Source organism: Xenopus tropicalis, chromosome 7 (assembly GCF_000004195.4).
Source record: "Xenopus tropicalis strain Nigerian chromosome 7, UCB_Xtro_10.0, whole genome shotgun sequence".
In the NCBI taxonomy this organism is placed as follows: Eukaryota; Metazoa; Chordata; class Amphibia; order Anura; family Pipidae; genus Xenopus; species Xenopus tropicalis.
This window is the reverse complement of record NC_030683.2, coordinates 90,027,697-90,041,113: the sequence shown is the minus strand read 5'-3', so window position 1 is coordinate 90,041,113 and position 13,417 is coordinate 90,027,697. Positions and strand designations below refer to the sequence as shown.

General features: G+C 41.0%; 1 protein-coding gene across 2 annotated transcripts in view; it reads right to left on the bottom strand.

Moving 5' to 3' along the window:
* The window catches only part of pank4 (pantothenate kinase 4), a 33,800-nt gene extending 22,758 nt beyond the window's left edge, over positions 1 to 11,042 (bottom strand). The window contains 3 exon segments of one of the 2 annotated variants that reach the window (NM_001127018.2): positions 872 to 1,080; positions 3,579 to 3,661; positions 10,918 to 11,042. In NM_001127018.2, the coding sequence (NP_001120490.2) occupies positions 872 to 1,080; positions 3,579 to 3,661; positions 10,918 to 11,035 (410 nt within the window). In that variant the 5' untranslated portion in view covers positions 11,036 to 11,042. 2 annotated transcript variants of the gene reach the window in all.
* Positions 11,043 to 13,417: the final 2,375 nt, after the last annotated feature.

Here is a 13,417-nt window from a genome sequence, read left to right as displayed (position 1 = left end):
GCCTCTCCTTTGTGTTGACAGCACAGCGCTTGCTTTGATTTATTTGAGCTGCTGCTTTAAGGGGGTTCTCAAATGCTGATCAGAACAAAATCTGCCCACTCCAATCAATCAATGTCTAAGGCTAATTTCACATGCAGACTGAGAATCAGCCCCTGCACGGGCATTAACCTTCTATCTTGCTATAACTCAGAACCACTGTTAGACCTGGGTGAAGACCAACAGGTTGGATTTTGGCTCAAAAATGCATATTCATTTGTTGTCTTCAGTTGTGTGTGCCTGCACCCAGCCAAAAGAAGGCTGATGCCAGTGCAGAGGCTGATTCTCAGTCTACATTTTTTCACAGGCCAAGAATCAGCCCTGTGTGGCATTAGCTGTAGGGTTTACATTTACAACACAAACCCTATGCATAAGGTACATCAAGTTATCCTTATAAGAAAAAATATCCTGAGAAAAGAAAAAAATAATATAAGTATCACGTTATTAAATAAACTTTCTAAACATGATTAAATAATTTAAAAGTTCTGTACTGCTTCTAAAACAATAAAGTTGCTCTTCGTTGTCCTCTATCGTATTTTAATGTGTTTGAGTTTTTTGGGTTCTTTTTTTAGAGCAAAAGAATAAATTGCTGAGAGGAGGAGGAAAGTACATAGTGATATAACTGCAAGGCAGTGGTGATTCTGTGGCTGCTGCTACCCAACTGCTTCTTGAGAGTATCATTAGCATCTTTGTTTTGACCACTGCTGAATGGGAATGCTCTGTGGTCATAAAAAACAGACAAAAAAAAAAAAACTAAAAATGTTAAAACAAAGCACATAAAAAAAAAACTACTTTGGTATCAACAATAAATGTCACATGTCCATAATGAACATACTTTAATCCTAATTTCTTTTCAATGAGGTCTTTAAATTTATATGCTCCACCTCCTGTTGCTTTGATAACCTTTGTCTCTGTATTCACTAAATGATCTTTGATGAAGTCTAGACAAATCTCTATGTAGGCATTTTCAAATTTAATGAAGTGAAGTCGGGCTGTGATTTCTTCTTGCACTGATATTTCATACAGCTGCTCATGGTCGGCATCCTAAAGAAGAGAACAACACGTTTTATTTTCCTCGTTCGCAACCATAGCAAACATAAATTCCCATGTAACTTCAGGTTAATACAGGTATGGGACCCATTATCCAGAAAGCTCAATTACGGGAAGTCCGTTTCCCATAGTCTCCACTTCAATCAAGTAATTCTAATTTTTACTTATCTCTATAATAATAAAACAGTATCTTGTACTTGATCTCAACCAGATATAATGAATCCTTATTAAAGGCAAACCAATTCTATTGGGATTAATGTATGTTTAAATGATTTTTTTAGTAGACTTAAAGGAGAAGTAAAGTTAAAAACTAAGTAAGCTTTATCAGAAAGGTTTATGTAAATACAGCCATAAGCACAGAAATGCTGCACTGAGTCCTCTATCAAATGAAACACATGATTTCTTGTTTTCTTTTATGTAAATATCTACTTCAGACTTCCTCTCCTTTAGGGCTCCTTCAGGTTTGGGGCATGAGTCTGTGCAGCTCTCTCCTCTCTCTCCCATAAGAATTCACTCCCCCTCCCATCAGAATGTGTGAGCTGAGCTACCAACAGCTAGAGCTGCAGCAGGAAGCTGCAAGTTAAAATGGCAGCTGCAATCTTAAACGGAGTGGGCTGTTTACTCAGGTATGGTAAAGCTTTCTACAGAATAAATATAGCGTTCTAGGTGGCACTAATATGGTAAATCTATTTCCAGTAAAATGCCAAAATGCCTCTCCTTCTCCTTTAAGGTATCGTGATCCAAATTACAGATAGAGCCCTTATCTAGAAAACCCCTGAGCATTCTGGATAATAGTTCCTTATTACCTGTACAGGGAAGCCGAGAACCCCATTTCAGTGCATATTATAATATAATCTACCGTATATACTCGAGTATAAGTCGATCCAAATATAAGCCCAGGTACCTAATTTTACCTAAGAAAGCTGGAAAAACTTATTGACTCGAGTATAAGCCTAGGTTGGGAAACTATATGGTATCAACAATGATACCTTAAGAGTACTACCCCCCTTAGCTCAATCAGAAACCAAGCTAAAACACAAAGAGTTAAAATCCTTCATATAGAATATAAAGTGCAATGTCTAGTGCAGAATGGGACAGGTGAGGATGGTAGATGAAGATGAATTTGGGAGTGGGCCAGGGCACTGGAGGGTCTGGTTGGGGTGTGATTTGCACACAAAGGACAGAGGGTGCTAGTCTGGAGAGACCCATGGCACCCAACTCGAGTATAAGCCGAGGGCGACTTTTTCAGCACATCTTGGGTGCTGAAAAACTAGGCTTATACTCAAGTATATACAGTATATATATATATATATATATATATTATTTATTTCAATATCATCAATATCATTATTTATCAATATCAATATCATTATTTATTTGTATAGATACAACTAGTTATGCAAATCATTTTATAACTAACAAATCATTTTATAACAATAAATTTAAAAGGCACCCTTAAATTGTTTGCCCCACCAGAGGTGTGGGTTAATAGAGCCTGCACTCCAGTTTGGAGAAACAATAGAACTCGGTGTGGGCAGTCATTTTGCACATGTGTGTGATATAGGAGAGTGAATCTCATCCACCACCCCTACAATCAGGCGCATGCACATAAGACTTGCTCATTATGTAAATGCACAGCAAACAACATGGCCACCCACACTGGGAGCTCCCTCCCAGTGTAGGCAGTCTAGCAATGGCGGAGCTGCATTTTTAAAAAGAACTATTGTTTCCCCTAACCTATCAGCGCACACCTCTGGTGGGGGAAACAATTAGAGAGTGATAGGTGAACAGGCAAGAATAATTAGAGAGTCCTGCTTGCAAGAGCTTATTAAAAATGCTTAATGGTAGCACTAGGTTTTAAGGGCAGATTGCCTTTAAGTGAACTTTTAGTAACATTTCAATTGGTCTTAATATTTTATGGTTTTTCGCCTTCTTTTGGCTCTTCCCAGCTTTTAAATGAGGGGTCTCTGATCCTGGCAGTCAAGAAATTGTTTGGTTTGCTTTTGCTTCCTTTTATTATCTTTTTTATTCAGGTCTCTCCTATTCATCTACCAGTCTCTCATTCACACTGCCTGGTTGCTAGTATAATGTGTACCCTAGCAACCAGAAAAATGCTGAAATTCCAAACCAAATATTGATATTCTGAGTTAGTAATTAGTCTTTATTTTTTATGGTTTTCGGTTATTTAGCTTCTTGTTAAGCAGCTCTTCAGTTGGAATTTCAGCAGGTATCTGTCTTACTTACCCTAGCAACCTTGCAGTTATTTGAACGAGAGACTGTAATATAAATAGCAGAGGGTCTGAATAGTAGGATAAGCAATATAAAGTCTAAATAAAGCATCATGGCACTTTAGTATTTGGGCCTGCTATAACAAGAGCTGGTAATGCTAATCTGCCACTCTGATTAGCTATACCATTCTCCTTTAAACATTATACTGAAAGCATTTCTGCAAAAATAAGTATAATCAAAGCATGTTAAAATAAAATTCGTACCTTTCCTGTGTGATCAAATGACCTTACTTTGGCTACTTTATGCTGAACAGTAGAATAATAAGCCAACTTTGTTAGAGATCCACCTGTCAAATAAAGACAAAAACTTACTAGTCAGCATATGACACATGGGAATCACTTATGTTTAGGTAAAGTATAGCCATTGTTACAGTTGGGAAAGTTGTAAACAAAGCCATATAACAGGGTCAGAGACCAAAATGGTTTAAACCAGGTCTATTAAACCCACAGTGACAAATCAGCAGGCAGCACTTGCTGGTCACCTATTGAAAGCAGACATTTGATTGGTTAGCCTTGGTAGAAAAGGCCGATTCACTAAAAGTCGATAAAACGAGCGCTATTTATAGCATGCTTTAAAAATGTTATCGCTTCTTATTTTTTGCGACTCAATGCTTGATTCACTAAAAGGACACATGTCATAATTAAGAAGTGATGTTCTTTGCGTTCTTTAAAGGAGAAGGAAAGGCAAAGTCACTTGGGGGTGTCAAAATGTTACGCACCCCCAAGTGACTTTAATCGCCTACCTTTTACCCCGGGCTGGTGCCCCTGTTAGGAGAGAACAGCACCAGCCCGGGGTAGCTGCAGAGCTTCCTCCTTCCTGCTTCGCTCGTGTGCGCATGCGCAGTAGAGTGAAAAAGACAAACTTTAACAGAGAAGTCGGCTTTTCACTCTACTGCGCATGTGCCGGTTGTGGGGTCCCGGCAAAACAAAGCAGGAAGGAGGAAGCGCTCGCTACAGGTACCCCGGGGTACAAGGTAAGCGATTAAAGTCACTTGGGGGTGCCTAACATTTTGGCACCCCCAAGTGACTTAGCCTTTCCTTCTCCTTTAACTCGCGATGAACGTAAAAAGATATTTTAACGCATTTGTGATCATTTCTGCCGCGTGCAAAATATTGCACACCATATTAGCCATACACGCCACATTAGCACACGCTATTATGCACATAGCGGTTACTTTCGGAAAACTACTGTTCTGAAAATTGCCATTTCCCTGAAAATTGGAGGATACATCACTCTAGGGCCAACACATACTTGAAAAAACCCCACTGCAAACTCCATGTGTTGCCAAAAGCTCACGAATATTCGCACAGATTAATACGATATTTAGCACATTTAACGCTTCATATGTGTTTGTGAATCATGCGTTAGTTGTGGATGCATTTCATTGTGGGTGCACACCCTTGTTTGGTCAGTTCAGCATTTCCGAGACGCTACAGTGAGTACGTGCAATTGTGCCTGTCATACACCTGCATTTGATTCTTTTTAGCTTCAGTCCACATTTACCTGTTGACAAGTGCAGCAATTTAAATGAGACAAGAAGCCACATGAACAGTAGTGTGTTGACATTCACTCAGGCAAAAAAATAACTGACATATTTACCAGGCAAAATTTTCCCTTATGACCCCACTTCTGGTGAAATTATTTAACTACTTTATGAACAAGGTCACCATTCTATATACAATGCTAACTGCCTATATTAACCTCATACCCAAAGAAAGCAAGGACCTCAACTTTTGCAGCAACCATAGACCAATCGCCCTCCTAAATGCAGACCTTAAGATCTTCACCAGAATACTGGCAAACAGATTGGGAGCCCTTATGCCTAAACTTGTCAACTTGGACCAAGTAGGCTTTAACTATGGCAGGCAAGCGGGCGATAGCACAAGCCAAGCCCCTTATTGGCACCATAAACCAAACCCTACTACTTAGCCTGGACACCGAAAAGGCGTTTGATCGCCTTATTTGATCTTCTGAAACAAATAGGCATTAGTGGGTCATTTTACAGGGCTATCCAACAACTATACTCCATACCTACAGCTATCCTCAAACTGCTGGAAGCAACCTCCCAGAAGTATCTTCAATGGCACTAGTCAAGGGTGTCCCCTATCTTCCCTACTATATGCATTAAGCACTGAACCCTCTAGCATCTGCCATTAGACACCATAAGGACAAAATAGGCCCTTAAATTCGGAACCAGGAATGTCATTTAGCTGTTTGCAAATGGCATCTTGTGGCAATACTGACGAATAACACAATCTCACTCCCCAATCTCCACACTCTACTAACACAATACAGTAAATACTCAGGTTATAAACTGAATGTTGACATTATCTCTCAGCCTTCAAACAAAAAGAGTAAATAAGCCCTGTTTAAAATTCCATTATAAATGGAAAACACTCTCCATTGGATACCTTGGCAAACAATTATCCAAAACATACAGTCAACTGTACTGATGCAATTCTCCCCTCCTCCTTTATAAAATTAAGGACCCTTCGAGTCCTGGTCCCCAGAGTGATTCTCAAGGATTTGCATGCATCTTCAGAAATCCAATGCAATTTACCGTCACTGTGGAAACAAAGGTGAGACAAGTACCACCTAGCCACCCTGAACTCTAAATTAAAACCCATTCTAGCCAATCTCTCATTCTCTCCAGGCATGGCAGAAAGATGTAAGGCAAAAAATAGTTGTCCGGCACGAGTGTAATGCAAGCGGGACTTAGCCCCTGCGTGTTTATTCAAAAAATAGTGGCTATTTTTTGAATAAACGCGCAGGGGCTAAGTCCCGCTTGCATTACACTCGTTGTGCCGGTCAACTATTTTTTGCTGGACTGTGCTGGGAGTGCCGACTCTCTGGGCTGTGCACAGAGTAAGAATTGTTGGAGAAGGAAAGGGTGTGCTGGGTGAACTTTCTTTGTTGTATAGAAAGATGTAAGGGCCACTGGAGGGCATGTGGATGATTCAGGATATACGACTTTATGAACTCAAGAACGTGCATTCCCTAAGTTGAAAGACAAATAACAGATACCCTCCTCTTTGTTATTTGAGTTTCTTTACATTACACATTTCATACAGGCCAATTGTCTGAGAGACTTGAATCCACTCTCTTCTAAGTGCTTTTGAGAGGCTAGCCACCAATGGACTTCCTTAGAGAGCACTAATTTCAACCCTATCTCTCTAGATCAGGGTTGCCCAACTGAAGATCTGCAGGCTGGATGTAGCCTGTTCGCGGGCGACTAATCTCCCCGAGTTGCCATCACCTGCCATCCCACCGGCGAAAGTGTAAGTCGCCGGTGGGATGGCACACGTGGCGGCGCGATTTCAGTGAGATTGCGCAAGTTGCCTCGAGAGGAAACTTGCGCGATCTCACTGAAATCGCGCCGCCGTGTATGCCATCCAACCAGCGATTGACATTTTCGCCGGTGGGATAGCAATCCGGGGAGATTAGTCGCCCGAGACACGGGAGATTTGTCGCGGGGGACTAATCTCCCCGTGTGCCAGAGCCCTAAAGGATTTTTATGGCCCCCAGTCTGCTCAGAGGCCACATAGACTTTACTATATACATGAATCCAGCCCTCCAACATGCTGTATGACATAATTGGCCCACTACATGTAATAAGTTGAACAGCACGGTTCTAGATCACTGATGCTTATCATTAGCTCTCAAGAGACACAAATGAGATTCTTCTAACTAAATATAACTAAGTCTCTGGTGCACTATTTCTGAACACCAACTACTATACTTTCAGAAAACCTTCCTCAGACCTGACCCACGCTTGCTTGCAGAATACCAAAAAGAATGATTATCACTATAAAAGAAGTGTGTGGTGTATGGCAGCATCTCCCTAATAGAGTCACAATGTGGCCACTTTGAGGTATCTATAAATATATGTAAAGCTGTGATATTTAAACTAACACTGAGGTTAAGCCCCTTGGCATAATCTCTTACATAAAAGCTTTGGAAGTTCTATTTATAAATATGCCTATGCCATAGTTACAGCGTAATTTGCACCAACAACAGGCTTGAAAAAGTTTACTGACCAGCACAGGAAGATTCTTGTGCAGTAATCAAAGTAGATTATATAAAATTTCTTGTATTGTTCTGGTTTTGGTTCAGTTTTTTGAGTATCTGAAAAAAGTGCATTTTGTTTTTTTAAATAGTCTTTTATATCTGTGCCCCTACATGTTGAACAGAGTCTAGAAGCTGGCTGACACAAATGCAAACAGACTGTAATAAGAAAAGTCACTTAAGCCAGTTATACACGCACCGATAATATCGTATGAAAGCTGCGAATGTCGGTCGACTTGTCGATCGACCAGGTTAAAAGATTTTGATCGGGCGCCATTAAAGGCGTCTGAGCAACATCTACATTCAGGGCTGAATCACCAGGTGAGGGTAGAATTTCTATTGTTTCTACCTCCATATCGGACGGTTTAGACCTGAACGTCAGTGGAGCATGGAAACGATCAGAATAGCTACATGTGTAGCCACCTTTAGCCTCTACACTTTTTTTGGTTAAAAAAAACACTATGCTTTACTAGTGCAAGAGAACTTGGGGTAAAAAATAAAAAAAAAAAAAAAAGGGGGGTGAACAAAAAAAATGCACTACCGCAGATTTCCAAAAATGCCAAAGATACCGTGCTATCAAGTAACCTCCCCATGTGTCAAATCTCCCCAAATGCCCTAAAGGGCACAAGAGTGGCTCCAATCTGCAACTCACAATAGATGAAAAAAAAAATAAAAATAAAAATCAAGCATGAGGCGCAGAGCACAGTGTCAAAAAGAACAGCAGTGTCAACAAGAATAGATCAGCCCTGTCCATACCAGATGGTAAGAACAGGGTCCTTATCTAGGTCTGTGTCCATTACTGCTCCTTGACTGAATGATGCACAAGCGGACAGGGGATTAGTGAGGGGGGAACTTACATGGCTGCCAAATGCAGGCAACACTTTATTTATGGTGGTAGCCACAGGTCTCTGTGCTCTGAAACATAGTGAAGAAACCTGCGGCAATTCATTAAAAAAAGGAAGGCAGATTGCAACATTCAAAGATGGCAGACTGTACTTTTTTTTTTTCCTACACTGTAGTCTAGACCTAGACTTTGCTCCTGGCTGATATGCAAAATCCCCAAAAACATCTCTTCCCTAAAGGCTATGACACCTTACCCCAACCGGCATCCCCCCTTTTGTTGCTGACAGACACAACAGGGGGTTCTGGGAGATGTATGCAACATCCACGGGCTGAAGGTTGTCCATCCTTGGTATAAATCACAAAACTTTGAATACCAAGCAAAATTAAACTTTTACATTAAAAGCAAAATCTTAAAACTTTAATTCTCAGTAACTCTGAAAGTCTTTAGCTATTAGTGGGGTGATGGGAGCTGCAATATAGGAGTGCAGATTAGACACTTTGCTTTAAATAAAACAACAAGTAGGTTGGAAAGCTTAACCTGAAACCAGTGGCACCTGGAAAAGGCAGATTATACCTACTCTGATCCCACTCAGCATTTGCTTTAACAAGGTGACAAGCAGCTGAATTATATGTCCCTCCAAGGACATTTCTGTTTGTATACTCGCTGTCACTATTATACACTTTAATCACATAATAAATGTGTAAACACATGCTACTATTACATGCTCAGATATTTTTGCTCAGGAGTACAAATGCCACCCTTCCAGTCTCTATTACATATTTTACTAAGCCAAAGAAATAATACCCAACAGAAATTGGCAAATCAACTTCCCATAGCAGCAGTCTGGAACGGATACAATGTGTTGTGCCACAGGCTCTTTCCATATGTTGCTCCTTAGAATTCCACCTTAAACCTGCACTATTCAATAGGCCAGTTCACTGTGAGCTATTCTACGGCATGTATAAATAACTATATACGGAGACAGGACAGACCTCCAGCTATTGCTGAAATACTTCTCTCAGTACCCCAATAATGAAGGTGTAAATCAATGTTGGTTGTAGCTTTCTTAAAAAAAACTATCAGCATTCCTACAACAATCAATGCCATCAAGTAATATTTTTTTGTTAAGGTTTGGATTTTCACTTTTCTGCACATGTGCAAGCATTGTGAAGATAGAAGTGGGAAGAGGAATGCTCGCTCACAGGTACCTGGGCTGGTACAGATTTCTGCTAACAGGAGCACCTGCCTGGGGTATCAGTTAAATGAATACAATCACTAGGGGTTGTCTAACATTTTGGCACCTCCCCCATAGATCCTACCTTTCCTTCCCCTTTAAGAAGAAGGTAAGGATAAATTACTGGGGGTACCAAATGTTAGGCACCCCCCCATTATTGCAATTACTTACCTGAAAACCCCTGGCCAGTGCTCCCGTTAGGAGACGACTACACCAGCCAGGGGTTAATCCAACAAGCAATCCTCTTCCTTCCTTCTCCTATTGACAGATCCCCAGCCCGCACATGTGCAGTTAAGCAAAAAGGCGGATTTTTTGCTAAAGTTCGGTTTTTTACAAAGCCCCAGGAGGGAAGAGGGTTGCTTTGATGCAACCACCCAGGCCGGTGCCGTTTTCTCCTAAAAGGAGCACTGGCTGGGAGTTTCAGGTAAGCGATTACAATCACTGGGGGGTGCCTAACATTTTGCCCCCCCCAGTGATTGCAACTTTCTTTATCCTTTAAATTCCAATGAATACTGCACTGTTTTCTGAGCTACCATGCAATGTGAATCTGAATTATCTGTCTTGTAGATCCATAAGGTCAGGTTAGTGACAGCAGCCCAAAGCATGAGCAGTGAATCAGCAGAAAAGAAGATAGGGAGCTGCTGGGGCTTTTTTGGAGGCACAGCTCTTCCCTGCTAAATGGCTGCGGTTGCCTTGGGTTGGTACAGCTGATACAAGCTGCAAGTACAGCCCCATTTCTAAGGTATGCAAAGACCTGATTTACACTAAGTATTCTGCTGCTGCAACAATGCACTGGGTATTGGTACCATATGTTCGATAAACACCAGCTACACTGTCAGTGCAATCTCCGCGCCCCCTGCATCTGCCTGTCCAAGTTGGAGCGCTAACTGGGCAAGCTCTCGCCCCCTGACCTTATTCCATACACAGCCCGCAAATGTTTCTGCAACGGACGTCGCAAAGCAATGGCCTGAAATCGGCTGCACAGTTGCCCACAGCAATAAACCCACACACAGCGCTGTATTCTGCACTAACATTCGCAGCAACATTGTTTACTTTCCACTTCTAGCCCCACTGGGGGGCCGTGCCGCCAGGAGCACTGTGGGACTTGTAGTCTTCCTGAAAGGAAAAAACGTTTCATTTAAACCACGTAGTCCCCGAACTTAACTACGACTCCCAGCATCCCTACCTTCAGTGTAGCATTGCGGGATGTGTAGTTTAGAAACCTCCCTCCGAAACAGCTTCTATCGGGCAGAACATTGAGCGGAACTACACTACCCAGAGTGCAGTGCAAGGTGAAAAGGCGAGAAGCTAACTTGCCACAAGTGCCTGCCTGGGTGTAACTGATGGTCTCCGGGTCACTTTGCCGCACTGCCCTATTCACAGCACTCACAGCACGTACCTATATCAATGGCAAAGCGCTTGGCGTTCTCCAGATTACGGAAAATCTCGTCAGGTGGCAAGGTGATGCTTTTATCCATGCTGTCCCCACTCCTACCTCTCCCTCCACTGGCCGCCATATTGGATATCCCGCCGAGCTATGCGCATATATTTGAATATGCTTTACATGTGTTATGTTAATGAGATGCCTTGTGTCAAAGAAGAAATGAAGCTAGGGACCAGTATAGCAACAATCTTACCTAGGGAGATGTACTTTGGCTTTTTATCCCTATATATGTTGGGTCGTTGGGGTATATACCTTTCTACACAGAGGATCATGTTTATATATATATATATATATATATAGGCTGCACACGCCAGGACTTAGCAAAAAATATAATAAGTTTATTTAAGAAAGAGATCCAACGTTTCGAGCACTAACTGTGCTCTTCCTCAGGGAAAAAACGATATATATATATACATACATAAAAGAACAGAGTGCTGCACGCATAGGGACTTTAAGAAAAAACATAAAGTATTTATTGAAAAGGATCTTTTTCAATAAATAGTTTTAGTTTTTTCTTAAAGTCCCTATGTGTGCGGCACTCTGTTCTTTTATTACACATAAAACCCTGGGCATTTGATTGCTCAAAGGGTGTGCTCCTTTTGTTTCTGTATATATATATACAGAAAGAGCACAGTTTGGTGCTCGAAACATCGGATTTTTTTCAATAAACCTTTTTTGTTTTTTCACAAAGTCCCTATGTGTGCGGTACTCTGTCTGTCCATTGAATTGTTTGACCAGCACCGAGGGCATTTGCTTTTGCTTGAAGGGTGTGCTCCTTTCTGTTTCTGTACATATATATATATATATATACAGAAACAAAAGGAGCACACCCTTCAGGCAATCGAATGCCCTAGGTGCTGGTAAAAAAAATTGCAATAAACAAACAGCATAGGGACTTTAGAAAAAACAAAAAAGAATTTATTAAAAAAGATCCAACGTTTCGAGCACCAACTGTGCTCTTCCTCAGGGACAAACCTGGTTTGTGTGCGGTACTCTGTTTGTTTATATATATATATATATATAATATATATATATATATATATATAAACAATTATATAAAAAAAAAACATAAGTATCTTTTTAGGAAAGTATATACCCACGTATGATGTACTAAACCTGAAGAGTTATGTAGTCAAAGTACAAGTACATACTGTATTCATGGCATGCCATGCTAGTTAATTTGCAGATATATTTAAATATCATCTTTATACTTGCAGTATCAAGGGGCCTCTGGTGACCTTTTTTCTGTACACATCAGGGATGTGCGAACTGTGACCGTCCAGCTGTTGAATTGCAACACAGAACCCCACAAACAACCCTGGGTTGTGCATGACATGCTGGGAGTTGTATTGAGCATTAAGTGGGTGTAGCAAGGCTGTGGGAGCCCCAGGCTAGGGTGAATAGTAGTGCAGGTAAGCATTGCCCAGCCTGCAACTAGGGATGCACCAAACCCAGTTCTCAGTTTGGCCGAACCCCTGAATCCAACGTAAGGGATGGGGCCAAATACTGAACTGAATCCTAATTAGCATATGCTAATTAGGATTTGGAAGGGTAAAATTTTCCACAGCGACATTTAACCCTTCCAAATCCTAATTAGCATACACTGATTTGGTTCCGCCAGGACCGTGGATTCAGCCGAATTCTGGCCAAATACCGAAACAAATCCTGGATTTGGTGCATCCCTACCTGCAACCCTCTGGCTATTGTTCCAATAACTTACAGAAACCCAGTGAGAGGTTTGGGCTGTTGGTACAATGCTGTCACGAACAATTAAAGGGTCATGAGTTGCTAGGGTTGCCAACTTGTCTGAAAAAAAATACTAGGTCTATATATTAATCTGTCTTACCTTATAACATTGTGATTTGGCATCCAGCGGGTAAAATACCAGCCAGGTGGCAACCATACTTGCTACACATACCTAAACTCCATTACTTTTTCTCTGGGGCTCCATCCTGCCCACCCCCGCAGCTACAATTTGTTTGGAAGTGCCCTGGCTTTATGTTACAATAGCTATAAACAACTGATGGCACTGCAGGAAGGATGTCTACCTTTTCCAAAAATAAATAAATATATATATTTTCCTTCTTGTCTTTGTTCACTTTATTTACTAATAATAACTTTGGCATCCTTTATTAGTTTAGCAATGGTGTACGCAAATATTGACCAGGTGGCAACCCTAGAAGTAAGGGAGCATAAGGCAGTAGAAATGATAAGTGGGAAACCTGTGCTAAACAGACATTGGGACATATTTATCAAAGTGAAAATAGAGCTTTCCAAAGTTGGCTAGAGTAAAATTTTTCCACTCTGTTCATTTCTATAGGATATATAAAGACCTATTTATCAATGGGTGAAAGTGAGAATCCCAGAGGAATACTTCACTCTAGCTCTACTTTCACTGATAAAAATACCCTTTAATGTGAGATTTAGGGGCACATTTACTAATCCACGAATCCGA